Raw genomic sequence first — 27,391 nt, 5'->3', positions numbered from 1 at the left:
GGATGGACAGATTAATTCTATACAGACAAACGAACAGGGTGGATTCCGGTGTGAATGAGAATCATGCTGTTAATCTCAGTCCCTAGTATGCTTAACACAAGAGAGGAAGGTGGTCAGGATGGGATGTACTGCTGCTGCTGCTAAGTCGCTTCAGTCGTGTCCTACTCTGTGCGACCCCAGAGACGGGGGCCCACCAGGCTCCCCGGTCCCTGGGATTCTCCAGGCAAAAACACTGGAGTGGGTTGCCATTTCCTTCTCCAATGCATGAAAGTGAAAAGTGAAAGTGAAGTCGCTCAGTCGTGTCCGACTCCTAGCGACCCCATGGACTGCAGCCTACCAGGCTCCTCCGTCCATGGGATTTTCCAGGCAAGAGTACTGGAGTGGGGTGCCATTGCCATGGGTCCCAAATTCCCAACCTTGCTCTCAACCCGAGTGCGCATCGAGCAAACGGATTGGATCCAGGGTCTGCTGGGGGGCGACCAAGAGCTCATGCCTTTCCCTTTAAGGCTGGAGCGGAAGACCGCGGTGAACGGCCTTTGGGTCGGCGGGAAAGAAATAGGTCTGCCCCTTTAAGAGGGCGGAGACGCTGAGTGGCGGCGGCTTCGAACGCGGCCTAGGGAGCCAGCCCCCCAGGTTCCCGACCACCCTCCTTCGGCCCCCACCTGGATTTCCAAGACGCCTCTCTCCGACCTTGCCCCAGAGACACTGTCGCCAGGACTCTGACCCTCCCACGTGGATCAAGGCCGAAGCTCCGGCGACCCCTGGAGTCAGGGTCTGTCCGGCCAAGCCGCGGCCGGAGCCTACTGGCGGTCGCCATGGTAATGTCGCGCCGGGGACCACCCGGCCGCCGGGTCCCCGGGCCGCGGGGACCTATCTTCCGGGTTCCAGACTCTCCCTCATGCGAGCTGCAGGACCGGGTTAGGGTTTCAGGGAGAGCTTGGTGGGGTCGGGACGCCTGGCTCTAGTCAGGGCTCGGCTTGGACATGCCCGGCCCCCCAAAAAAGGTCTCCCACTCACCTCCCTCAGGGTTTCATCTCCCAGTCTCTAACCTTCCGTTTCACTAAGGAAGACTCTGGTTCATCCTTACGGGTGTGCTCAAACGTCACGCCTCCCGGGCCCTCCCCCTCCCCCAACCATTCCAGTCTGTTTCTTGACATTGGGCGATAGGTCTCCCTAACTATAGCTCTTGCTGCTTTGGCAGCTGGAGTTAGGCACATCCCTTGGCTCTAGGGCTGACACACTTTTAATGCCTGCCACAGCAGCCCTGCTGTCCAGAAAGATCTGTGGGGATGAGGGTGGAGGTGGGGGAGGTACATCCCACCTCCCAGGACCCTAGCTTCTGGGTGTTCGATAAAAGGAAACCACTGACTTGTCTTTCAGAATCAAGGCCTCTGTGCTGGGCATGCTTGGATTTATGGTAATATCCCTTACATCTGACAGGGGTTCCCCAGGCCAAGCCTCTGGGGGTGTGGCAAAATCCTTAGACCTACATGCCCTGTACTGGGTCTAAAGAATGACACAGGCTCCCTTGGGCAGCCTTCCCTTTGCTTCCTCCCTCTTATTACAAGATTAACACAGATAGACCTAAGGGAATTATTTTACGAGAGAGGATTCTAAATCATCCATCTAAGTCTTTAAGTAAACCCCATCTCTCCTCATCCTTTATTCCTTCCCCAACACAGAGGAAAACAAAACAAAACAAGCAAACAGAAAACAGTACACCTGATGTCTTGTTAGAATTAGGAAAAAGCAGAGTGAAGACAAAATGTACTTGCAAATGGTATTTCTCCTCCAACCTCAATTGCTTTGTTTTCCTTTCAGGCATGCAGTCTGCAGAAGCTGTTTGCTGTGGAAGAGGAGTTTGAAGATGAGGTAAGGAAGTGTTGGTGATCAGAGATGGCACCCAGGCCTAGAACTCAAATTTCCTTTTACCTGACATGTGTATCTTTTTTTCCTTTTTTTTCTGTGAGAGGCTTAGAGATGAGAAATATAAACAACCCACTTAACTGTCTTAAAAACAAATAAAAAACCAGAGAGATGAGCTGCTTAATTGTCATACCTTTAAATTATAAGGGCCTTTGCCTGGAAGCTGTGTCACGTGGATGATTGGATTCACCTTCATGATGACATACTTCATGTGGGAAGAAAGTTAATGGAGAGGCAGAGACAGCGCAGCTACTAGACAGCTGGGGGCCCAGGGTCACCAACTGGCCACCTGAGCCAGGGCAAAGTATTTCATTCTCTGGCCTTCCATTTTCTCTCTTATGACATGAGGGATGTTCTTCTGCCTCAAACATTCTTCCCTTCCCTGCTCCCTCTGGGGAAGATGAGGGATTAGATTAGACCTGAAGCTGGCATCTTAGAATCACCTCTGCTGAGTCCCTGCCACGTACCAAATAAATCAGAATTTCTGGGGATGGGCCCAGGCAGGGGTATTTTTAATCTCTTGGTGCAGCCAGAGACCACTGAACTAGTGATCTGCAATACTGTCTTCCCACTCAGATCTAACAGATGTAGTTTCATCTGGGTGGCCCAAAATTGTTATGTCAAATCCTTTTCAGAAAGAAGCAGGATTTAAGTGAATAAAGCCCCCAGAGGTAAATTAAACTGCTTAAGAATACAACACTGGGCTTCCTTGGTGGCTCAGTGGTAAATAGTCTGCCTGTCAGTACAGGAGAGATGGGTTTGATCCCTAATCTGGGAAGATCCCAGATGCTGTGGGGCAGCCAAGCCAATGCATCACAACTATTGAGCCTGTGCTCTAGGGCCGGGGAGCCATACCTACTGAGCCCACGTGCCATGACTACTGAAGGCACACGCCCTAGAGCCCTGTGCTCCGCAGCAAGAGAAGCTACCTCGGTGAAAAGCCTGTGCACTGCAACTAGAGTGTAGCCCCTACTCGCCGCAACTAGAGAAAAGCCCACGCAGCAACGAAGGCCCAGCAAGCTAAAAAAATACAGCACCAATAGCCAGCACCAACATTAGACGTAACTCCAGTCTAATGTACATGGAAACTACTAAACTACATTTATAGAAGAGTTGCTCTGGTTTATCAATGACAAGCCATTCAGAGCTACTTTTTGACTCCCAGTGGTTTGCTTTTAAAAAATCACTTCTAGATTTGTCCGGATGCCTAATTTATGCCTAGTGAGATGGTGCACCAAGGACCCTTGTGGCAGCCACAGCCCCATACTTCCCTCCCTTTGAAGCTTTTGAAACCTGAGGTTTGAAGGGAGAAACAGACCTTTTAAAATTCCCTCTCTGGCTTGTCTCATACCCTGAGGCCCCAAGACATAGTGACAGACGCATGTATGAGTTCCAGTCCTGGTTCTGTGAAGTTACTTAACCTCTCTGAGTCTCGGTTTCTATATCCATAAAACAGGGATAATAATATACCTATTCATAGGGTCATTGTGAGAATTCATTGAGAGAATTCTGGTAAAATGTTTACATGGTACCTGGCACCCAGTGAGATGCTTCACATGTTAGGTGTTTTGTTATCATTTGGGGACTTGATTTTTGTTTTTAAAAATAACTCAAAACTGCCAGCTTTGTCAAGGAGATATGTGTCCTTGTCTTTGTCTTTCAGCTTTGGAGATGTGTAATTACAGACTGAAAAAGTGACCCTCCTGGGTCTTACCAGGTCAAGGTAGGACTGCTAGGCTAGTAATGGAATTAAGAGTGAAGGACTCTGACAGCTCAAGTTTCTGTTCCATGACCAGTCCCTTCCCCTTCCCAAGGCAGATGACATCATGTCTGAGAGGGAGCTCTTCAGGGGAAGAGGGCTCCATCAACTCCCAGGGTCATCAGGATTTTATTCCCGCTGTAATTCTAATATTATTATTATTACTAAGTCCTAAAGTAGTCCTGTTGGAGTATGCTAGTCTCCTGATAATACACCAAGCAGGAAAGATCCTTTCTCTAGCCTAGACAATCTAGTGCGGCAGCAGGGGTGGGGGTGGAGGGGACCTTCCTGTCAGTTAAATCAGCAGTTCTGACTCAAAAACACCCTCGGAACAGGTCTGTTGCTCTTGAAGGTGTCAATCTCACCTTGCTTCCCAACTGGAATCCATACTTAATTTAACTTGCCTGAAAAGCTATATTTAACTTCTGCCTATTTTGCTGGATCCAAGGCCTCTTTGACTTACCAAAGACTCTTTGTGTGTGTGTGTGTGTGTGTGTGTGTGTGTGTGTGTGATGGGGGGAGGAGTGGGTTGAGGACACGAAGCAAGACCAGCTCCTGAGTGCACAGGCTGGACACCGGAAAGCTAATTTCCTTGAGACGGGTGTGTGCCCTGGGGAATTTGTTTGACTCCTTGGTGACCTGGTTCCTTTGCTTCTCTTACTGCTCCAACTGCCACCACCACCCCACCTCCTCTCCCCTCCCCTCCCCCTCAAGACTGAAGAAAGAGAGAAGCTACCTGAAGACTTAGCCTTAGAATGTCTGGCAGAAGCCTGGTGGCGGACTCTTGGGCAAAGTCAAAGGTGGTGAGAGAGTCTACAGCTGCCTTACATGTCTTGGTTTCCTGCTTGCGTGTATCTGCACACACAGACACACCACATGCCTGAAACAGTAAAAGCAGAGTGCTTCTTGACTTCCAGACGCCAAGACCCATTGTCTCTGCTTCTTTGTAGGATTTCTTGTCGGCTGTGGAGGATGCAGAAAACCAGTTTGCGGGCTCACAGCCTGGAAATGCCGGGTGCCTGAGACCTGTCTCCTCCCGGCCACAGGAGGCCCAGCTGCTGCCTCAAGTCACTGCCCCAGCAGAGGCTGCGGGCCTGCCAGCCCTGGGACGTCGCCTTCCTACCTGCGGTGGGCCTAGGGCCACTGGGGGTGCACTTCCCGCAGGAACAGCTGCCCTAAGGCCTGTCTCGACATCCAGCAGCTGGATTGGCAATCAGGGAAGAGCGACACTGACAGAAGTGCTTGAAGAGCCAGGAAGACCCCAGTCCTCAGCCTCCCACCCCCAGCTCACCTTCAGGAGCAAAGAGCAGGTGATTGGTGGCTTCGAGGGGCCTGAACAAGATGAATTTGATAAGGTCCTGGCAAGCATGGAGCTGGAGGGGCCCAGCTTGGAGCTGCAACTTGGAGTTCACAGTGAGGCCGCAGGAATCCTGCCCAGCTGGCAGCAGGAGGACTCTACACCGGCTAAAAAGGCTCGGGTGGCTGATCTGAGCAGACCTTGTCAAAGAGGACCTGTGCCTTCCCCCCACGTAACTGGTATCCCATCAGCCCCAGATCCCACAGTCCTCTGCAGGACTCCAGAGCCTCACTTGAGACCTGGAACCACGGGTAACTTTCCTGTTCCAGCTACCTCAGTGGTTTGTGCTCAGCCACCCCACTGGGAAGTCTCTCCTGTGGGTCCCCCTCCTCGAACACCTCAGCCTCTCCAAGCTGCTGGCAGGCCCATTCAGAGCAGCCCTCAAAATCGTTTCCCTGCTCAGCCATTCCGGTCTCCAAACACCTGTTCAAGTGGCAAACTCCGTTTTCTTAGACCCCGGACTCCCAACTCACGCTGTGCTGCTCCCTCAAAGACCAGCTGTGGACTGTTTCCTCAGGGTCCACCCCAACCCCGAACTCCAGCGTCTTCTGTCCTGTCTCCTGTCTGCACCCCGAAGGGTCCCAGTCCCTCTCCGCTCCCTCAAGCCACTCTGCAGACGCCCATCGTCACCAACCACCTGGTGCGGCTGGTCACCGCTGCCAGCCGGACACCGCAGCAACCCACCTGCACCTCCACCCGGGCCAAGATGCGCCGTTTCCCCGGCCCAGCAGGGCTCCTGCCTCACCAGGTGAGTGACAGCTTTGCTCTGGCCAGAGCCAGAGCTCCCCAGGCGGCTCCCCGGGCGCTGGAGAGCAGCCGGGTGTGTCCCAGCCCTGCCCAATCCCAGAGGATCTTCAATCCCAGAGGAAGTGGAGGAAGGAAGGGCAGGGGTTGGGGGCTTTCCAGAGCTGTGGGAGAAGTCAGAAGTGGGGAGAACTGAAGGCCTGAAAACCACATAGATGGAGACGCCTAAGGCTCTGAGAACATCACAGTTTCCATTCATTTGTTGAGCACCTCCTGTTTACTGGCCCCGGCCAGGAAGACTCGTTCTTTTATATTTACTAAGGACTGGTGTGTGTTGGGCCCTTTGATTGGACCTGAGGATACAGAAATTAACGTAGAAATAGTTCTCATCCTTCAGAGCTCCAGGGGAGTGGAAGAAGCAGACTTAAAAACTTTATGTAAAAGGGACAGAGAGAGTAGAGGTCATTCCCTGGGTGCTGGGGAGACACTGGGCTCCTTGTGCTTCCTGGGTGGGCTTTGGACAGATGAATAGGAGATTTACAGAGGTGCGTGTTGGACAGCTGTGTCCTGGAGGACATTTCAGCAGTGGAACGACAGGAGAGAGTGTGTGCAAAGGCACAGATTCTCTGGGAGGTCCACAGAACCATTCAGTGTGGCTGGTGTGTGGGGTCACCACGGGGGAGTCGGGGCTGAGCTTGGAGTGTGGATTTTGGCAGCAGTAGAGAGACAGGGTCCCTCAGACTAGTCTTAGATCCGATCCCAGATAATTGGACTCTGAGAATCTGGTCTGGTTGTGATAGGTTACCCCTTTTCCTCACATTTGAAGGGTGTTTTCTTCAATTAGAAGCGATTTCTATTCATTAACTTGCTCTTCCCTGGCACTTTAAGAGAAATCCAAGGAAGCCATGTACATTCCTCCTGGGTTGGATCCCTGTCAGGAAGGGTGAGGTCCCCGAGAAGGGGTTTGGGGAAAGCTACGCTCTTACTCACTTCAGGCCTCTCTATTCAGGTCATCACCCCCTTCAGGAAGCCCCAGGATTTGTTCCTGAGCCAGCTCCAGCTTCCTCACATTTCCCCAAACGGTCCCCAAAGCATCTTTTTTGAGCTGCCAGTGAGGCTCTTGAGACTTTGTTAGGAGAGATGTAATATGTGTTAATTGTCCCTGATAGTTTCCTGAACTCATTATGTGACCCAGACAAGAAGCTGTACTTGTAAATAACAGCTGCTGAGCTTGCTCTCACCTTCTCCTCCTCTCTCCCCTCGTAGCACAGTGGGAAAAATCTGGACGACATCATGGTTTCCACGCCCCAGACTCCGACTCACGGTGCTCTGGCTAAATTCCGGACAGAGGTAACTGACTCCATGCAAATGCTAACTTCCTGGGACTCATTTAAGAGAGAGGGACATCCTTGTGTGTTTCAGAAGCTGAGAATCAGAATCAGTGCTGCTCAGCCTATTTTCTGGGGTCACACATCATAGCACGTTGAGGGACGCCCGTCCTGATGCCAAAGGGGTGTTTAACTGATGCCATGGGTTCAGCCTTCTTTCCCAGCTAAGAAAGAACAGCCGGGCTAATTCCATCTGCCCTCAGCAGAGGAGAGTGCAATAAGTATCAGGAAATTATATCTCAGGAACCCTTCCTCTCAGGTTTCTGGGAATCAAGCTGGGAAGCTTGTGCCTTCACCTTGCCTCTGGTGCGTTCCCTCTTGGTGGGTGAGACTCAGCCTTCCTCCTCCCTGGGATTCTGGTTGACCTGCTCTGCCTCCCAGATCCACTTTTGCTTTTAATTCTCTCTCGAAGTTTTTCTCTTTGCTGTATCTCTGTATATCCACCAGTCCATTTCAGCTCCAAAACAGTAAATACTCATCTGAATTTAAAGCATTTTTTAATATAACAAGGTGTACAGTTAAAGCCAGAGGCATCTCAAGTGAAATATAATTGGTTTCAAAATTGTCTGGAAGCCTATAAATGTATGTGGGGGCTCCCTAGCCCTAAGCCTTTTTAAGTTCATTACAAGGGACAAGCGTAGCTAGCCTTTTGCATTAATATAATTAAAGTCAGGTCCTGATTTAAAATAAACTAAGTTACAGAGCACCTTTGCTCTTGTTTCTCAGTGAAAGATGTGATATGCAGCAAGTTTTCACATACCCTTTTCTGAACCTTGAGATAAACGAAAGGAGAAAACATGGCCACCTGCTGCCGGGAATTCACCCTTGCTCCCCCGCCCCTCCATCCCGGCTCAGTCAGGGTCTCTAGCAAAGTGGGCCCATGAACACCAGGCTCCCCTTCTGCTCTGTTGTGCCAGCTTGTTACTAGTTCCCAGGCATCAGTGGAGGAAGACTTTGGACGAGGGCCCTGGCTGACCATGAAATCTACTCTGGGTCTGGATGAGAGAGACCCTACTTGCTTCCTCTGTACCTACAGCATCATCATGGTGCTGCGAAAGGTAAGGGTTCTGGACGCTGAGACCCAGAGGAAAGGCCGTTTTTATATCTCTCCCCAACCTTCCCTGCTCCACCTTAGGCAAGGGGCACTCTGTTTGCTCCCTCCTACCCTAGGCCTGTCTCTGAGCAGCAGCATGAAGATACCATTGGGTTGTATCTTCCACTCACCTACCTTTTCACTGCCATCCACAGTATCAGGCACAGGAGAAGTGGGTTACGGGCATGTCTCCATACATCTGAGTCCTGAATGGGGTAGGGTAAGCACACTGCTCCCCTTAGAGCTCCCCATAGGTCAGAAGTCATGTCAGACTCATGTTAGTGCATATGCTAACGTGCTCCTGCCTGTGGTCTGCGTGGTAGAGATCTATATAAATATATACACATAAATACACAAGAGAAAGGAGGCAGGGGAAAGAAATGAAGGACCTGCCAGCTTCAAGTCTGCCAGGGGGAGATGGGCTGAGCCTTTAAACTGCCCCTTGGCCCTCCACAAAGGAAGATCATCACCACACTGGTATGCTGCATCACCACCCCCACCCCTCCTCAGGTTGCCCTGGCTCACTTGGGAACCTTACAGATGGGACATGTCTGGCTCAGCAAATGCCTCTTCTTGTAACCAGGCAGCCCTGAAGCAGCTTCCTGGGAACAAAGTCCCCAACATGGCGGTGATGATCAAGTCCCTGACTCGGAGCACAATGGATGCCAGCGTGGTTTTCAAGGACCCCACGGGTGAGGAGTTAGGTTCTGGTAGTGTCTGGTGAGTGGCCCCATTGAGGTCAGCAGGTGAAGAAGAGCCATCCTCTGCATTCACAGTTAGGATAACTGAGACAGTGAGCTACCTACTTCCCACCTGGGCCCAGACCAGGCTCTGTGCTGCCCTTGACCCTGAGACTGATGGGCGGCGTGGTGTTTGCAGGAGAGATGCAGGGCACAGTGCACAGGTTGCTGCTGGAGACGCGCCAGAATGAGCTGAAGCCTGGCTCGGTGCTGCTGCTCAAGCAGGTACTCTCCCCTTCCTTCCATGGAAAAACCCCTGGTTGTCTCTCTGATTTCCTTCCCTCCCAGGCCCCAGGCAGAGAGTAGCTGCGCTGGTGCTAGACCCTGGCTTACTGGAGCCGAGTAAAGGCCTGACCTCTATCCTCCAGGGGGTGGGTAGGAGTGGGAATGGCCTGTGAAGGGCCAGGGGTGGGCAAGTGGTTGTACTCTGGCACCAGGGTTGAGGCGAGAGTGATTTCTGTGATCCTGGTGCAGAGGCCACCAAGGGAGAGGCAGGTGGGACCAGGTGGCCAGCGGTGCTCTCTTAGGACATTGGACCCCCCCACCCACCCCTTCTCTCCTCCAGATCGGAGTGTTTTCTCCTTCACTCCGGAATCACTACCTCAATGTGACTCCCAACAACCTGGTCCGTGTTTATAGTCCAGATGCTGGAGACGGGAACATCCTCAAGGGATCTCAGTCCTTCCCCCAGGTAAGAGGAGCAGGATGGAGGAGGGATAGCTAGAGCCGCTGTCCACCTGGACCTTCTGGTTTCTTCCCTTCCACCACCTTGGGGAGCAGGGATGTGAGGTGGACAGTTGCCCTACGGTGAAAAGATGTCTTTGGGGACAGGGCCATTGCCTCCTGTCCCTGGTCCAGCCACCTGCCAGATGGCACGGTAACAGGACCTAGAGGAGCAACTGGCTTCTGAGTGATCCCTGAGTGTCTGATGGCAGACTTGAACGTCATATAGCATGGGAGTCACTTGAGAACTAACCAAGGTGACAGTCCACAAAGGGGCGGGGCCCTCAGTGAGTGACTGAGGGTTGGACTTGCTGCAGGTGGCTGTGCAGAGAACAGACAGCTACAGATGGTCCGTCAGGTGAGCCAGCCCTTGCTCGACATCTTTCCCCCTGCTTTCCACCTCTGCTAGGTGAGGGGACACCAGCCTAGAATGCCTTGGGGAACCAAGGAAGACTGAGTTCCAGGCAGCTCCACTCCAGGGTGAGGGTGCAGAGCCCGGCCTTGACTTGGCACACAGTGTTCCCTCTGGCCACCTGCACCTTCCTGGGATCCTGAGTTGTTGTCATGGCCTGGCCTGGGGGTCAGGAGTCCTGGGTCACGTCCCTCCTCTGCTGGAAATTTATAACATGACCTTGGGCAAGTCCTGTCCCTTCCCCTGCTGTTGCTTTGTCTATAAAATGAGTCTATAAAGTTATAATCTGTGACGTCTAGTCAAGTTATGCTTTTAGCTCTAATTTGCTACTTCTCATCTTTCTCCCTAACTTCTACATTCTCTCAGTATCACCCCTTTCTAACAAAGCATCTTGATTTCCTTTTAAATTTCAAGTCACCCCTGGACTTCCCTGGTGGTCCAGTGGTTGGGATTCCATGCTTCCACTGCAGGGGGCACAGGTTCAGTCGCTGGTCAAGGAACTAAGATCCTGCAAGCCAAATGGCATGGCCAAAAAAAAAAGATCCAAGTCATCCATACTTGTTGAAAAAAAATTAAAATGGTACAGAATAAAGAAACATAAAACTGACCCTTCCCTGTTTGCATTCCCTAGGGCTAACCATGGTTAACAGGTTTAATTACTAATTTTAATTACCTATTCATATATTAGCTATTTGGGGGATTATTAATAGCTCATTTTTAATTCCAGCCTAACTCCTTAGTATATTTCTGAATGGCCTCTTCACTGTCTGCTCCAGTTACAGAGATTCCCTAAAACATCAGATACCAACTGAATTAGAAAAGAAAATCAGCCAAAAAGTTTTTTGGTTTTGTTCTATTTATTTTTAAATTATCTGTTCTTTGGGGTGTTTGGTATTTCAGCTACCTCCCCAGCATAGGCTGGGTGACTGGCCACTGCCGCATTCCTCTGTCCTGTCTTTCCTGAGCCCCTACCTATTCCTTTGAGCTTGTCTGGGTGGAGATGGTACTGTCTAGAGAGATTTCAGGGGCACAGGTATTGGTAACCAGATCCTCTGTCCCCAGGATCTTGGAAGTTTCCATGAAAGCCTCCAGCAAGAGAGCGAGAAGCCTGGGAAAGGGCTCCAAACAGCACAGAACCCAGAGGCAGGGGCGACTCTCGAGAAAGAACTCCCAGAAGCAGGTAAGACGGTCAGTCCACCCAGGAGCCAAAAAAATGCTCCTCCTATTTCCTCTTGAATAGCTCAGGCAGATTGTTCTGGCTGCATCTTGTTCCTCCTCCTGTGAATCTTTGCATCTTACAGAAATTAGACGTGGTGTCTTTCCTGGCAAGGCTGCAGACCACAAACTAATTAACACAAAGAATGTGATCTTCAGCTCCTGCGTTTCCAGGCCATGTGCTGTTAGCCACAAGGAGGAGATAGACTGGCGCCAGCCTTGAGTCTTCTGTGGGCTGATGGCTAAACCACAGAGGCAGATTTCTCCATCCTGACTAAGCTCTGAGGCCCTCCAGGTGGTGCTAAGGGGTCCAGCATCCCCGTAGTTAGGGTGGGACCAGGATACAGATCTGAGAGGCCCAAATACAGACCTCTTCGTGGAGGGCCAACTTGTTCCTCAGGAGGGAGCCTCACCCAGGTGACGCTAACACAGTCCAGGTCTGACCCTTAGCTCTTGGATCCCACAAACGGAACCCTCATGGGATTATGGGTAGGTGTCTCCATGTTAACCGAATTCACAGTAGACCATGGAGAAGCCACAGAGCCCATTTATTTATGTTGTATGAAAAAGTATCTACCCCGTGTGCTGGAATCTTCTCTAGAATCTTCCACTATCTCCTTGTAAGTCAGCTTGAGGACAAGCCAAACCCTCCTCAGAAGGTTGCTGGCGGTCATGGAATAAGAGAGGCAAGCTGCCTATAGAATGTTGTGGTTGGTGTCACATCTCCACAGTAGGGACAGACCTGCCAGGCAGCACTGGGAGACACAGATGCGGATTCCTGCTCTGAGTCCCATTCCCCTTGACTCACACTGGCTGCTCATTCCCCTTCATTTACCCTATCGTTTCTCCAGACAGTGTAGCTAGTGAGCGGCAACTTTTTTGTTAAAAGCAAATTCCAGTCCTACATCCCTGGGTACAATGCTGGTCACCCGAGTTAAATTTAAATGCCCCCAAACTGACTTCTGGGCTTCCCAGATGGCACAGTGGTAAAGAATCTGCCTGCCAATGCAGGAGACGTGGGTTTGATCCCTGAGTTGGAAAGATCTCCTGGAATAGAAGATGGCAACCCACTCCAGTATTCTTGCCAGGAAAATTCCATGGACAGGGAAGCCTGGCAGGCTATAGTCCATAAGGTCACAAGACTCAGACACGACTGAGCATGTGCACAGACTGACTTCTGCCCTTCTAACAGCAGTGTTTGTCCAGTGCTCTGTGCCAGACTGGGAGCTGGCCTCTGCAGGTATAGTTTCCAGCCTGACTGACGCTAGGGCTGCCTAATTCCATCCATTCAGCGGGCGTTTTCTAGTTGGAAGCCGTGGCTCTAGCGTCAAATGGATGCGCACTTGGGCAAGTAGTTGACCTCTTTAAACCCTGTTCTCTTGGGCAAAGTAAGGATTGTAACAGGAACCACCACGAGATGCCCTCTGCAGGGGCCGTGTGAGGCCGAAGTGAAGTGATGAGTGTAACGTGTGCGGGCCTGTGCCTGGCACCAGGTGTGCCCCCAGTACATGTTAGCTGCTCTTGTTCACAGTCAGAGCAGCAGTAGGGGTTACTGAGGCAGCTGTTTCCAGCTTCTCAGGCAGAAGTACCCATCCAAGAACTGTAGTCAGGACAGTTACTTCTGTCCTCTCGGCTCACAGAGGCACTTTGGGGGAGGGGACGGTGACTTCTCCCACCACGCAGAGTGCAGGTGAGAGACCATGTGAATGAGCTGTGTGATTCTGAGCACATCTAAGGGCTTTTCCCAGCCTTCTTTCTCCCTCTGTCCAATCAGACGGTTGCACTAGGAGACCTCTGACGCCTTTCTGCTCAGGCGCTGTGCTTCAGGATGGAAAGAAGAACCATGGAGGCCCAGGGGGAGCCCCTTTCTTTGCAGAGTGACCTTGGCATTTTGCCTCTGCCTTTTGTTGAGTGTGGGGAGCAGAAAGGAGATGGAAATCAGGCCAGCCTCAGGCCCATCGATGTGGGGACCACTGCCCAGAGAGCCCCCTCCCTAACTGCAGCCGGGTTCAGACCCTCCTGAAGGGTGGGAGCTTCAGCTCTGAGTCACAAGGGGCCCTAGGGTTATCACTGAGTCTCCCCACCCTCCCTGTCCTCCTCTGCAGATGACCTGGATGGACTCCTGAGCGAGCTCCCTGAAGACTTCTTCTGTGGGACCAGCAGTTGGGACTGCCCCAAGGCAGGGCACCCGCCGTGAGCTGGCAGCCTCTCAGCACCACCCCAGAGCTCTGGCTGTGTCTGATCACATGCCTGGGAGAGAGGAGGACCAGCACAGCTGGAGAGCAGACAGAGTTCTGAGACCTCTGTGGTCGTTCCCACCCTGGACACCTTCCCCGAGAACACACTTGTCCCTCAGATTCTGCACTGTCCTCACTTTGGGTCTTCCTTTGGCAAGCGGAACTCTGCTCGGTATTGGATCTACTGTCCTTCGAGTCCTTGGGTGCATATCCCTTCTCCTCCAACAGGGAAGGTGTGTCACTCTCCCACCTCCCCTTGACTTTAGAGGATGCTGGGCCTGGGCCCTTGACTCCCTAGTCCCAGGACAGCTGAGGAGCCAAGAGAAGCTGTGGCTTCTGTGGCAATCTGTCCCTCTGGACAAGGAAGGAACACACTCAGGCTTCCCTCTGCTTTGTCTCTTGAGGCCTATAGCTGCCCAGCTCACCTGTGTCTGGGGCTCCAAGGTGCGGGGGCATGGGTGTGGCTGGGGCATCTTATTCTGAAATAAAAGCAGCTGCCTGCTTTACCTGCCTCCCTCTCTTTCCCAGCCTCTCAGCTCCTTGTCCTATCTGCCCTGCCCCTGGTGCCTTGGCCAGGACAGAGCCAAAGCTACTCATTTTCTTTCTCTTTTTTCTTACAGACTTTTTTTTTTTTTTTGCTGCACTGGGTCTTAGTTGTAGCACATGGGGTCTTTAGTTCCAGCATGTGAACTGTTAGCTGCAGCATGTTCCCCAACCAGGGATCAATCCCAGGCCCTCTGCATTGGGAGCTCAGAGTCTTGGCCACTGGACCACCAGAGAAGTCTCTATAAACTTTTTGACAGTTTGAGATTTATAGGATTATTGCAGAGATGTTACAGGGAGTTCTCCTATACCTCACAACCAGTCTAAGAGCCAGTATTGACACATTATTAACTGAACTCTATGCTTTATTGACATTAACCCAGTTTTCCCCTAAAATTCTCTTTCTCTTCCAGGATCCCATGTAACATTTAGTCATCTTGTCTGTATAGACGTCTCTTGGCTGTGGTAGTTTCTCAGACTTCCTTGTCTCTTAATGACCATGACAGCTTCCAGGAGCACAGGTCTCGCTTCTTGTCAGATGCCCCCTTGTTGGAATTTGTCTGGTGTGTTTTCATGACTAGACGAGGGTTATGTGTTTGGGAGAGGAAGAGCACACAGGTGAGCTCCTGTCCTCATCGCATCATATCAAGGGTTGGTGTGGACTTTGATCACCTGGCTGAGATAGGCTTTGTCAGGTTTGGTCAGGTTTCTCCGCTGTCAAGTTACTCTTTTTCACTTTTTCCACACAACTTTGGAAGGAAGTCACTCTGCCGCCTCCACTTAAGGAGTGAGGGGTTATGTTCTCTGCCTCTTGAAGGGCAGAATATCTACATGGATGATTTGAAATTCTGCGTGGAAGATTGGTCTGTTTTCCCTTATTTTTTGTTCAGTCACCCATTTATTATCAGTATGGACTCGTGGATATTTATTTTATACTTTGGGTTAGAGTCCACTACTACTTTATTCTGTTGCCAAGCAACTCTTCGCCACTGTAGATTCTCTGTACCACCTTGAAGGCAAGAATTGGACAAGGGTCATGGGTGGGGTATAAAAGGTCTAATTATACCAAGTAACCAGCCAACCTTGTTTTCCTGTATGGAATGAAGGGAAAAGAGGAAGATGCTCTCAACATATGTTTGAGGAGATGTGAGCCCAGTTTGATGGCCAGCTTTGCCTGCCTCTGCCTCGGCTTTCACCAGGCAGCTGTGAGTCGGGGCCTCCAATAGACTTGGCACTGATCTGGGGAAGGCGTTATTTTCCCTGTTTCCAAAGAGATCCCAGGGATCCCAGCCTCAGAGCTGAAGGCAGCAAGTGCCTTAGGAACTCCACGTTCACCTGGCGGCTGGCGGCAGTGGGACTCTTCCAGAAGGCTTTTGTGGCCCAAGCCCGGGAACAGGCAGGAGCTAATTCACCAGCTCTACCCTTTCACACTCTCAATTAGTCTTCCTGCTTGAACACCTACCTGAGGTGGTTGGATGGCTTCACCGATTCAATGGACATGAATTCGGGCGGACTCCGGGAAATGGTGAGGGACCAGGAAGCCTAGAGGGTTGTGGTCCATAGGTTCAGGAAGAGTCAGACACGACCTGGTGACTGAACAACACCTGAGCGCACCACGTACTTTCTTTTCCCCAGCTGCTAACTCCCCAGCTCTGCCTCTCTAGCCTAGATCTGGGCCAGAGCCCTTCTACTCCGGTGGTCTTCGTGCAGCTAAACCACCCGTTCCCCCGGCCTGTGTACCCATCGCCCCTCAGCCCCTTGGAGCTCTGTTCTTCACTCTTAACCATCCTGACAGATGTCCTGATTTCTTGTGTACTCTGTCACCCCATAGGCTCTGAGCTCCCAGAAGACAGGCTGGGTATCCAGTCACCTGGCCCTGTTTCTGCCAATAAAACTGGGCTCCCTGTGGGTACATGTATGGGTTGAAGTAAAGGCCTCAGGAAGTTAATGCTGTGCATAGTTTTTCTGCCCTCAGGAAGTTAAGGCTAAGGACAGGACACAGAACATATGGTGTCTCTGGGGACTGAGCTGTAGTCAGCACCTTCAGGCCTGTGGCAAGAAGGCTGCAGAGAGGCTGGGGAGGTCAGGGCAGCCTCAGGCCCCGCTCACAATGACTACTGTGAACCTCAGAGAAGGCCCCTCATGGCCCCACCCACCTTGCCAGCTCCCAACCCTGGGAACCCAGATGTGGGTGCTCAGCCGGGCCGTTGGCGGGGCAATTAAAACACCAAGTGGGTGCCAACACAGTTAATCACACCTGCATTTATAGAGGCGCCTTTCTCTGAGGATCTCCAAGCCCTCGCTGGGCATGATCTCATTGCTTCTCTGGGATCCCCCACCCTGGAATACCACCACGAAGCTGGGGCCAGAGTGGGTGAACAGCAGGGTAAAGGCGGAGCCAGAAACAGGCCAGGCTGCTGCCACACACGTGGGCAGGAAGATGCGTGTCCGCTCTGGTGGAGAATGGGGGCCTTCAGTCAACGTGCTGCACGCAGGAGGCCAGCCTGTAACAAGACCTACTGTGTGCCATGACCTGCCGGGGACCAGAAACCCAACTGAACCCACTCAGGTCCTGCTCTGGAGCCACAATACATGGGCACACACGAGGCCCTCCAGAGCATGGATGGGGGGCAGCTGGAGCCTCAGGGGTGGGAGATCTGAGCAGGTGTCTCCCAGAGCAGGCGACCTTTGAGGGATGAGTCAGAAGGGACTTCCAAGCGGAGGGAACAGCAGGGAAGGGCGAGGAAATGTGAGGGGAATGATGCCTGATGCAGAGCCAAACCAGGGCACGGGGGTTAGTGGGAGAGGGCAGGAGTCAGCAAACGTTTTAAGCTGGGAAATGAACCATTTCAGACAGATCCTTCCCTATGGGCAGTGGAGCAGAAGAGGGGACACCAGGTAGGAGGCTAGGCTGGTCTGGGTTAAAGGTCTTGAGATGGTAATTGAAAATGTGAGAATGAGGTGGAGTGTGTGTGTGTGTGTGTGTGTCTTGAGATGCTAACTGAAAATGTGAGAATGAGGTGGAGAGTGCACGCGCGCGCACGTGTGTGTGTGTGTGTGTGTGTGTGTGGACAGGGACAGCCAGGGCGTGCAGGGCAGGATGGGGACAGGCCGACCCTGAGGGGCTGAGAGCCCACCCTCCTCCACCCAGGAACTGAGGAGAGTTTCTGGGGCCAGGATTGGCCAGCCTCCCTCCCGCCCTCCCCTTCACTGCTGGGAACTCACAGCAGCTAGTGCTGTTTGACGGCCTCATTCCTCCCCCTAGAGGCTCCTGAAAGCAGAGCACTTTGGGTGAGTGGTTTGCAGCTTGAAGGTCTCCATGGTCCCCAGAGTTGTGAAGTCAAGCCCTTGGTCCTCCTCAGGCAGGCATGTGAGCCCTTTTAGGAGCTAGGGAAATCAAATAAGAAAACCCTAACCAAGATTCACTGAAGGCATCGTTAGGGACCATGCTGTCCTGCTTGGAAGGTGGGGAGAGGTGCTCTTACTGAATCACTCCCATCTCTGGAGTCAGACACACAGGACCCCAGCCTGGCTCCCCCTCACAAGCTGTGACCTTGAGCAAGTAGTTTTACTTTGCTAAGCCTTAAGTGCCTCATCCATGAAACAGACATAAGACCACCCATCTCAGAGGTGTTCAAACTGTGATAATCAGCCTGATCATATAATTTATTGTCAAAACCAAGGTTGCTGTTTACCCGGGGAGAGCCAAGAAATCTGTATGGTGATCTGAGTAAAGGTAGATATAAAAACAATCTGAGTATTCTAAAGCTCTGGGCTCATATGTATGGAGTTAGTGTTGTTAATGCAGATGCTGAGCAGAGCTGTTGGAACTCCAGTGTGACCTGCCAGTATTTCCTGGGCTGGGGTCTGGTCTCCAGCCAACATCAGAGAGCCCTGTCCAGTCCATTTCCCTGATTGATTCATTTGCCTCGGACGTGGCCGACTCAAGATACTCCAGAAAGTGGGAGAATGCAGACCTGGGGTTCAGCTGGGGGCCGGCTCCCCAGTCTGAGGGTATCCACAGGGGCCATCCCAACCCGGGGCTGGGGACTGGCCCAACACCTTCTCTGCACCAAGATCATGACTCTGGGCAAACCCTGTTTATCAGAGCAGTGAAGGGCCTATTTATAGTCTCAGCTGCTCCTTTCTCTGGGTCACGGGTGAGGGGGCAGGGTGGCTCCTCAGAGCAAGGGTGGCAGTCAGGCGAGGGAACCAGCCCTGCCCAGCTGCTGCTGCCCAGACTCCTGGATCCCCCGCCCTGGGCCCCCCTGCCATGGCGGAGGAGACCTTCCCCTTCACCTCCTCCACCCTGCGCTCTCTCCGCCTGCAGCGGGAGTGGCTGGAATGGGAGGACCGGCGGCGGGCAGCAGCCCAGCAGTGCCGGAGCCAAAGATGCCCCCCAAGTTCCCAGGCCCGGCTCACTAGGCCACGCCGCTCCTGCCGGGACCCAGCTGTGCACAATGCCCTGTTTTCTGGTGAGCTACAGCAGATCCAAGCCCTGTTCCAAGATGAAGACGCTGCCAACATGATTGTGGAGACTGTGAGCAACCAGCTGGCCTGGTCAGCTGAACAGGGTAAGGAGTACCTGGTGGGGGCAGAAGTGGAGGGGTAGGGAGGAAGGTGGGGGTGGGGATGGGAGAGAGCCTGGGCCCAATCTCCCCTTTCCAGCCCAGAGAATAGACCATCCCCTCCCACTGCCCATTGTAGATCCCTCCTAAACAGAGCTGAGGCATGCTTAGTGATTTGTATGTCTTTCAGAATTAAAGTTATATTAACATGTTGTTGGAATTACATAGAAATACATGTATGTGTGCCAAGTCTGACTCTTTGCGACTCTATGGACTGTAGCCCGCCAGGCTCCTCTATCCATGGGATTTTCCAGGCAAGAATACTGGAGTGGGTTGCTATTTCCTTCTCCAGGGGATCTTCAAGACCCAGGGATCGAACCCGTGTCTCTTGAGTCTCTTGTATTGGCAGGAGGGTTCTTTACCACTAGCGCCACCTGGGAAGCCCACATAGAAATACAATTATATTCTAATGCAATTTTTTCTTCTGGATATATATCCACACAAATATTTTTTCTCTCATAGAATGAAATTATACACCAGATGCTATTTATAGCCTGATTTTTTTCATGTAACATGTTTCTGTGGCAATAACCATTAAGTCCATATAGTATTTTAAATAGACGCATAAATTCTATTGTATGGTTGGCCCAAGATTTATACAGTGTTAGTCTCTCAGTCATGTCTGACTCTTTGAGACCCCACCAGGCTCCTCTGTGCATGGGATTTTCCAGGCAAGAATACTGGAGTGGGTTGCCATTTCCTTCTCCAGGGGATCTTCCAACCCAAGGATCAAACATGGGTCTTCTGCATTGCAGGTAGATTCTTTACCATCTGAGCCACCCACGGAAACCCAATAGATTGGTTAGATTAGATTCCTTTTTTTAAAAATCTACTTTAAATAACAATATGACCAACATCTTTGTATCCTTAGGATCTAACTATCTGCCAATAAAAACTAATTAAAAAAAAGATCACTCCATTCTTAAGATTGACAAGGAGAAAAGACCAAAAAAAGACCAGACAAAAAAAGAGGGGAAAAAAACCAACACACACAAAAAAGAAAAACTGATTAACAGGAAATTGCCTCAACCCCCACCTATGGATTTGGGGGTTCAAAATCCTTGAAGAATTTATGCTGTTAGTCACCACTGGCTCCAAGGTCCTTTAGCTGCTAGAGATGTGACCCCACCCAGGGCATCTCGGTCTCATTCTGCAGCATGTCCCCCATCTCCCAAATGGAACTTGGCCTTAATTTCAATCTTAATAAAAAACAAAGCATGTTTTACCCAAGATTTAGGAAACCCAGGGATTCGCTTCCCTACAATGCAAACAACTGACAGTCTGATATTAGGCATCTATGTCCTTCAAACAAGACCTTGGCTATTTCCACAATTTGGATCCAGCACCAGTCCTATGATCAGCCCCTCCTCCTACCCTTCCTTTCCCCACGCCCACCTCTTATCCCCCACCCTCCACCCTTCCCCACACTTTCACCCCACCCTCCCCACCCCAGGAATATCCTAGGACTTCTTCAGCTTTCCTCTTGGCTACTCCCCAAGTCAGTTCCAGGCCCTCCTGTGCATAACTCCTTCCCCTCCCAAATATTAGAGCACCTAAGTTAACAAAAAGAGCCAAGGACTCCACCAGTAGCTCAAAGACCCAGAAGTTTCTTCAATAGGATTCACCTCCTTAGCTGCCCTTGTAGTTTTAAAGAGCAATTAAGGGAATTTGCTGGCAGTCTAGTGGTTAGGACTCAGCACTCTTACTGCCAGGGCCCAGGTTCAATCCCTGGTCAGGGAACTAAGATCCCACAAGCTGCTGAGTAGGGCCAAAAAAAAGAGCAATTAAATGTTTCTTTCTATGACACATACGTTTTTCACAGACTGACAAACTGTTCTAAAAGGTTGTTCCAGATTACACTCTTAATTGGGGGCTTGAGGGAGCCCCTCTCCACAGGTACAGATAGGCACAGGGTTTGTGCTCAGCCCAACATGCAGAGTTGTACATGACAGCATGCCCTGCCCCCTGGCCTCATACACACCCAGCTAAAACTGCCTGCTCTCTCCAGGGTTCTGGGTGCTGACCCCCAAGGCCAAGCACACTGCACCTCTCACCATCGTTGCTGCCCGAGGCTACACCAACTGCGCCCGCTACCTGATCCGGCAGGGAGCTGAGCTGGATGCTCGGGTTGGGGGCCGGGCAGCCTTGCACGAGGCCTGTGCCCGGGCCCAGTTCGACTGTGTGCAGTTGCTGGTGACCTTCGGCGCCAAGGTCAACGTGTTGTCCGAGGAAGGCACAACCCCCTTGCACCTCTGCACAGTCCCCGAGTCCTTACAGTAGGTGTCCAGGGGTTGAGATGGTTTGGGGAGGCGGAGTGTGTACATGTGTGCATGTGTGTGTGTGTGTCTCCAGCTCACATAACAGAAAACATCTCCTTGTAGCAGCTTGGGAGACAGGTCACATTCTCTGAGGATAAAACTGAGACTCAGAAAGGTTTAGTGACCTCTCCAAAGTCACATCAGCTAAGCCCACGAAGCAGAAGCCTTGTTGTTTTGGGGGAAAACTCTTTTCAACTGCAGTTTCCTATTGCCTGGGAACCCTTTGCAGCCACATTCCTAGTTGTTTAGAGGTAGGCATCAAGAAAGATCTGACCTAGTGTTTTCCCATCTTAATATGAGGCACACCTCCTCTTCCCACCTTTTTAAGGTCAACAGGTTCTTGGACCCTCTACATGATGGTATTTGCACTTTTACAAGTCAGGCCCAGAGATAGAGCTGGCGAGGGTAAGGAATCAAGGGCTCCTGGAAGACACTCTACAGCCCCAGTGCTGGGGCCCTCTCCCCACGTAGATCTAGATCAGTGATGGACCCAGAAATGATCCAAAATTTCCAGTCCTTTCTTGAGTTTTATGGGCACGTGGTGTACTTTCTAGCAGACTTGATCCTTTTTTTCCCCCAATTTTTTATTTTATTTATTTCTGGCTGCACTGGGTCTCCCTTGCTGCCTAACAGCTTTCTCTAGTTGTGGTGAGTAGGGGCTACTCGTTGCAGCACTTGGGCTTCTCATTGGGGTGGCTTCTCTTGTTGAAGAGCACAGGCTCTAGGTGTGCAGGCTTCAGTAGCTGCAGCACGTGGGCTCAGTAGTTGTGGCACACAGGCTTAGTTGCTCCGTGGCATGTGGAATCTTCCTGGAACAGGAATCAAACCCATGTCCCCTGCATTGGCAGGTAAATTCCAACCACCGGACCACCAGGGAAGTCCAGACTTAATCCTTTTAAGTGAAATGAGAATGGAACCTGACTGAGCGAGCTTCTTGGAGTTATTTAAATTTAGTATATACAATAGAAACAAAAATTAGTCTATGATTAGAATTTACCAAGAAAATAAATTATGTAGTTTGTGGCTGGCTAGATGCTGCTCAACTCTTTGTCCCTGAGCATGCACTGAAGGGAGCTGGAACTCTGTTTTGGGGAATGACCCTTGGTCATCAGGGTTTCACTGGAGTCTGATGGATCTGCTCCTGAGTTTCCAGTGGCTCCTGTTCTGGCTTTTTAAATTACTGTTAGTTTAGTGTGATCATTAATTTAGTTTGCAAGAATGTTTGGTTTACCCCGTGGTGGTTTAACGATGCGAATTTGCCTCAACAGTGTTTGACCTATAATTTTTCCAGGAACTAGAAGACTGAACCAGTGTTCCCTAAAGCTGTGCTCCCTATAGACTGTGCTCCCTAAAATCTGGTTTGGGTTTGGTTGTTTTCTCTAGAGGGAGTGGAGTAAGGGGGACACCCAAGTGCCTTTCCTTTGCTGGAGTGGGTGTGGTTGGCCAAGAAGGGTGGTCTTTATATTTGGGAAGCCCTTCATGTTTGGAGGCAGGAAGAAAATACTAATTAGGACTTTGGATTTTTTTTTTTTTACTTTAACTAATTAGGACTTCTATTTCTATTTTCTTTTGTGGTAGGGGGGAAGGGTTACACTCAATTTTCTATGCTTCATTGTGTACAGATTAATGGGTTTTCAAGACTTTTTTTGAAAAGTGGCTATCAAAAGGTTAGGAGAGACCACTCACAAGTGATTCAGAGCCAGGCCTTGGGGTCCCAATCTGATGGGGGAGTCAGGTTAGATTCTGGGAGGCACAGTCTCAGGCAATGAGTATTAATTACCCTGCAGTCACTAACTTGCTGTGTGTCCTGAGCTGCACCACAACCTTTCTGGGCTGAAAACCGAAATGTTCCAGGTGGCTTGGATGGGCCCTCCTCCTCTTCTGTCTAGTCACGGGGCCTCCATGAGTCTGGCGGTGGTCAACAGGCTCACCTGAGCCAAGAGGGGTGGGAAGAAGGGGTCACGGATGACAGGATTTGCCTCGGGGGCCTTGTACCTTGTCCCCAGGTGCGCCAAGCTGCTGCTGGAGGCCGGAGCGACTGTGAACTTGGCCGCGCGAGACAGCGAGGTGACGCCCCTGCACGTGGCCGCGGCACGCGGCCTGGAGGGGCATGTGGCTCTCTACCTGGAGCATGGCGCCGATGTGAACCTGCGCACAAGCCAGGGCGAGACGGCCCTGAACGCGGCGTGCGCTGGGGCCGAGGGGCCGAGCAGCAGCCGTCGCCACCAGGCCGCCGCGCGCCGGCTTCTGGAGGCTGGAGCCGATGCCCGGGCGGCCGGACGCAAGCGCCACACGCCGCTGCACAACGCCTGTGCCAACGGCTGCGGGGGTCTGGCTGAGCTGCTGCTGCGCCACGGGGCCTGTGCGACGGTCCCCAACGGAGCGGGCCAAACGCCCATGGACTGCGCACTGCAGGCTGTCCAGGACGCCCCCAACTGGGAGCCCGAGGTCCTCTTTGCCGCGCTGCTGGACTATGGGGCCCAGCCTGTACGCCCAGAGGTGAGAGGCTCCTGGCGGGCAGGGGTGCCTGGAACTGGAATTGCCCAGCTACCGGGGAAGAGAAGCCAAAAGATAGAGCCCATCGTCTATGCCAGAGGTCGGTCCCCATCTAGGGAAGGACCAGCGAGAGTTAGGGAGGAGAGTGTCCAACAGAGAAAAAAGCCCCCAAGGAGATTGGAACACACTTGAAATGTGGGATAAACTGAGGCTAGAGAAGGATTAGGAGGGACTCAGATCTTGGCATCTCAAATTGGGATATAACTATAGTGGCCCAGGCTGGTTGGTAGAAGCATGGTGCCCTTAAGAATCTCTTCTGGTTTCTAGATGCTGAGACACTGTGCCAACTTCCCTCGGGCCCTAGAAGTCCTGCTTAATGCCTACCCTTGTGTCCCATCCTGTGATACCTGGGTGGAGGCCGTGCTTCCTGAGTTGTGGCAGGTATGTCCACCCCACCAGCACAGCTCCTTCCTGGGCTCTGAGGGAGGTAGAAAGGAAGGGTGAACCCTAGGCCTATACCCCCAGGATGGGCTTCCTGGAAGCAGGAGCAAGGGGAACCCTGGGCTGGAGGAGGATGGGCAGAGTGAAACCTCTGGGTACCCTGCCTCCGGCAGCTTAGAACAACCTTTAATTACACACACCTCTCTAGCCTCTCTCTTACCTGCATCAGTATAGACATTTATCAGGCATCTCTGACTCAGTAGACAGCACTGTTGGAGTTGGGGGAGGCGGGTGTAGACATGGCTGAGACCCTGCCCTGCAGTCTGGTCTCAGCTCCCATGACCCCTGCAGGGCCTTTGGTTCTGAATCTGAGTCCTGTGAGATATGCTACATGCCCAGGTGGATCCATGTTGTAGAATCTCAGGGCCCCACCACTAGGTTGCCCCCAGAGGGAAGGGTGTTGGGCCATCTGACCCTGTTCCACTCCTGGCCTAGGAGCACGAAGCCTTCTATAGCTCGGTCCTGAGCATGGTGAACCAGCCAAGACGGCTGCAGCACCTGGCCCGGCTGGCTATGCGTGCTCAGCTGGGTAGCCGTTGCCGAGAGGCTGCCTCCTGCCTCCCACTGCCCCCGCTCCTCAAGGACTACTTGTTGCTGCGTGTGGAGGGGCGTATCCAGTGAGCCCCATGCCCAGCCACTCCCAGAGCTTGTCCTTCCCCCTCCATCAGTAATCCCTCCCAACCCTGGAGGACTAGTCTCTGACCTTCTTGTCCACACTCTTGTCCACATGTCCTTCGGGGCCAGCTCATCCATTTATTGGCTTCTTGAGCCACCTGCTGACCTCCAGCCCGACCTGAACTTCAGCTCCTCTCTCTAATGGGAAGGTCTGCAGATTCAACCTTTGCCCGCATCCTCCTCCTTTGCCTAAATGGATGATGGCCCCTCCATCTAGGCAGACCCCAAGCTAGGAGGAAGTGATCTTGTCATCCCGTCTCCCCTGCTCCTCATGTACCCATTCAGCCTCCTAAAGAGGGACAGACTCTGCCTCTAGCTGTACTGCCAATGCCCGATCTACCTTTGTCACCTTGAGGGAGGACCTCACTGACAGGTCTTGAAATCCCCATGCCCTGCAAGGATGCTGGAATGACCTTTGGGAATCAGAGCTCCGATCATGACCTTTAGTGGCTCTACACTACCTTCAGGCTAATATCAAAACTCAACAAGGCAGAATAAGTATTTAGTCCCTGCCTCCGCCAAGCTCTCTGGCCTCCTGATATTGCTTTCCCCTTCTAAGGCCCCTGTAACCCAGCCTTAGCGAATGAGTTACTGGATTGCCAGATATGAGCTTCTCCCCTTAGCTTCCACGCACCTACTTGTGCTGTTCCCTCTGCTTGGTCTACCCTTCCCACATCTTTTTTTGCCTTGGTTGAAGCTGATATGATCCTCAAGACTCAGCCCAATAGCCCTCTCTCTGCAGAGCCTATTTCAACTCCGGTCGGTAGCCTTCCTTGGTATTGTACTTATTTATTTAGGAACCTATATCTGCCTCAACGACACTGAGACCGGACTATATTCCTTAAACAGGCCTTTCAGGAAATGGCTGTTGAGGGAGAAAGAAATGCATGATCTCCATGACCCATTTATGGTTGTGTTCCCCACCCCCCAGTGATGCACAGTGTCTTAAACTATGGTCTTGTGGTCTTTGAGGATCCATGACAGGAGAACCAGCCATCAGCTTTCCCCTACTCTCTCTCACTTCCTGCTCTGGTCCCAGAGGCAAAATTACCACTATTCATCCTTAAGAGGAAGCTTTTTAAGCTAAGCCAGTTTTTATGAATGCAAATAAATGATTTGTGCACAGACCAAAGCGTGGCTGTTGTTAGGTTGAAATATGCCTGAGATACCCATCACTCCGTGTTTATTCCCCATCCTTTGTACTCTTCTGTATCCCCAAGTTTTCTGCACAGATCAGTTGTTACTCTTGTGATAGGAAAAAGGGTGTAAGAACAACACAGGAGGACTTCCCTGGTGGTCCAATGGTTAAGATTCCACCAGCCAATGCAGGGAACAAGGGTTTGATCCCTGGTCAGGGAAGATCCCATGTGCCTAGGGACAACTAAGCCCATGTGCCACAACTACTGAGCCCACGCACCAAGAGCCCATGCTCTGCAACAATAGAAGCCACCTCAATGAGAAGCCCACACACTGCAGCTAGAGAGTAGCCTCCGCTTGCCGCAACTAGAAAAAGCCAGTGTGCAGCAACGAAGACCCAGCACAACCAAAAGGAATTAATTACTTAATTTTAAAATTGTGTGTGTGTGTATTTTTTTAAAGTACAACAAGAGGAACCTTTCCAGACCCTGAACTTTCAGTACCCACTGGAGGAGGTGGCTGTCAGCAGCCTGTTCTCCTGTCCCTTTGCTGAAGTGAGGGACTCTGGGCTCTCTACTCTCACTGCCATGTGGAGTCACATGGTAGAGACAGATCAGGAGTCCTGGGTCAGCCTTTTTGCAGCTGCTGCCCATCCTCCCCTCCTCTGCAGAGAGTCGCATCTGTAGGTATTTCCTTTCAATAACTAGAAGATAGTCTTTGACCTCGTTATACAGAGTAGCAACCTCTCTTTTCTGGATGAAATTTTTGCTTTAATTTCACAGATCCAAAAGGCCAAGTGAAGAGACAGAAGTACCCTCTAGTCCTGGGGCCAAGCCAGGAGCCTCACTCTCAGGGGAGAATACTAAGCTGTCTCCCCCTTTAGAGCAGGCAGACCCCAGTGAGCGTGGCTTTTTCTGGTATTCTTACAATGACAAGATACCCAATTTAAAAAGTCCCAAAGACGCATGTGATTATGTATCTGATTTTGGGATGAGATTTTTCTATGTAAAAGCATAGAAGAAAAAAGACTCATCTGGATACAGACTTATCTGGATACAGAAAAAAATTTAAATTTGGTTATAAAAGCCCTGAATCATAAACACAAGTAAAAGGCAAAATGTTGACAAAAGTATCTGCCACTAAAAGATTTCATTTTCTTGATGTCTGAGGGCAGGATTGACATCTCTTTTATTTACCATTGCTGACTTGGTGCTCGTACAGTGTCTTGCAAAGAGTGGACACGAAAATATCTGTCAAAGTAATGAATGGTCATGCTCAACCTCACCAGTAATTAAGGAAATGCAAATTAAAACAATAATAAGATACAATTCTCTTACTAGATTGAGGGACTGGTTTTTTCTGGTTGTGCCACACAGATTGCAGGATCTTAGTTCCCTGACCAGGGATTGAATCGGGCCACTGTGGTGAAAGCACCGAGTCCTAACCACTGGACCACGAGGGAATTCCTTCGGGGGTACATTTTAAAGACTAATACTCAG

General features: G+C 51.4%; 2 protein-coding genes across 5 annotated transcripts; both read left to right on the top strand.

Annotated features, from left to right (window-relative positions):
- The first annotated feature begins 579 nt into the window (after nucleotides 1-579).
- Nucleotides 580-14,100, top strand: HROB (homologous recombination factor with OB-fold). 4 transcript variants are annotated; one of them, XM_086357431.1, is made up of 10 exons: nucleotides 580-818; nucleotides 1,822-1,872; nucleotides 4,636-5,790; nucleotides 7,058-7,136; nucleotides 8,092-8,232; nucleotides 8,851-8,959; nucleotides 9,147-9,232; nucleotides 9,573-9,698; nucleotides 11,205-11,322; nucleotides 13,463-14,100. In XM_086357431.1, the coding sequence occupies exons 4-10, from the start codon at nucleotides 7,080-7,082 to the stop codon at nucleotides 13,552-13,554; spliced, it is 729 nt and encodes a 242-aa protein (XP_086213557.1). In that variant the 5' UTR covers nucleotides 580-818; nucleotides 1,822-1,872; nucleotides 4,636-5,790; nucleotides 7,058-7,079; the 3' UTR covers nucleotides 13,555-14,100. The 4 variants fall into 4 exon arrangements, with proteins under 4 accessions (XP_086213557.1, XP_086213555.1, XP_086213558.1 ...); XM_086357429.1 differs by having other exon boundaries at nucleotides 7,053-7,136; XM_086357432.1 differs by lacking the exons at nucleotides 11,205-11,322; nucleotides 13,463-14,100 and adding an exon at nucleotides 10,048-10,107.
- A 4,220-nt stretch (nucleotides 14,101-18,320) lies between these two features.
- On the top strand, nucleotides 18,321-25,887 carry ASB16 (ankyrin repeat and SOCS box containing 16). Its single transcript, XM_086357433.1, has 5 exons — nucleotides 18,321-18,711; nucleotides 20,774-21,041; nucleotides 23,090-23,582; nucleotides 23,907-24,020; nucleotides 24,516-25,887. The coding sequence occupies exons 1-5, from the start codon at nucleotides 18,411-18,413 to the stop codon at nucleotides 24,699-24,701; spliced, it is 1,362 nt and encodes a 453-aa protein (XP_086213559.1). The 5' UTR covers nucleotides 18,321-18,410; the 3' UTR covers nucleotides 24,702-25,887.
- The last annotated feature ends 1,504 nt before the right edge of the window (nucleotides 25,888-27,391 follow it).

This window comes from Bos grunniens, chromosome 19, assembly GCF_055505025.1.
Source record: "Bos grunniens cultivar Pamir isolate PY7600 chromosome 19, Bosgru_T2T1.0, whole genome shotgun sequence".
NCBI lineage: Eukaryota > Metazoa > Chordata > Mammalia > Artiodactyla > Bovidae > Bos > Bos grunniens.
The sequence above is the reverse complement of the archived record's forward strand: the minus strand, read 5'-3'. Positions and strand labels throughout refer to the sequence as shown.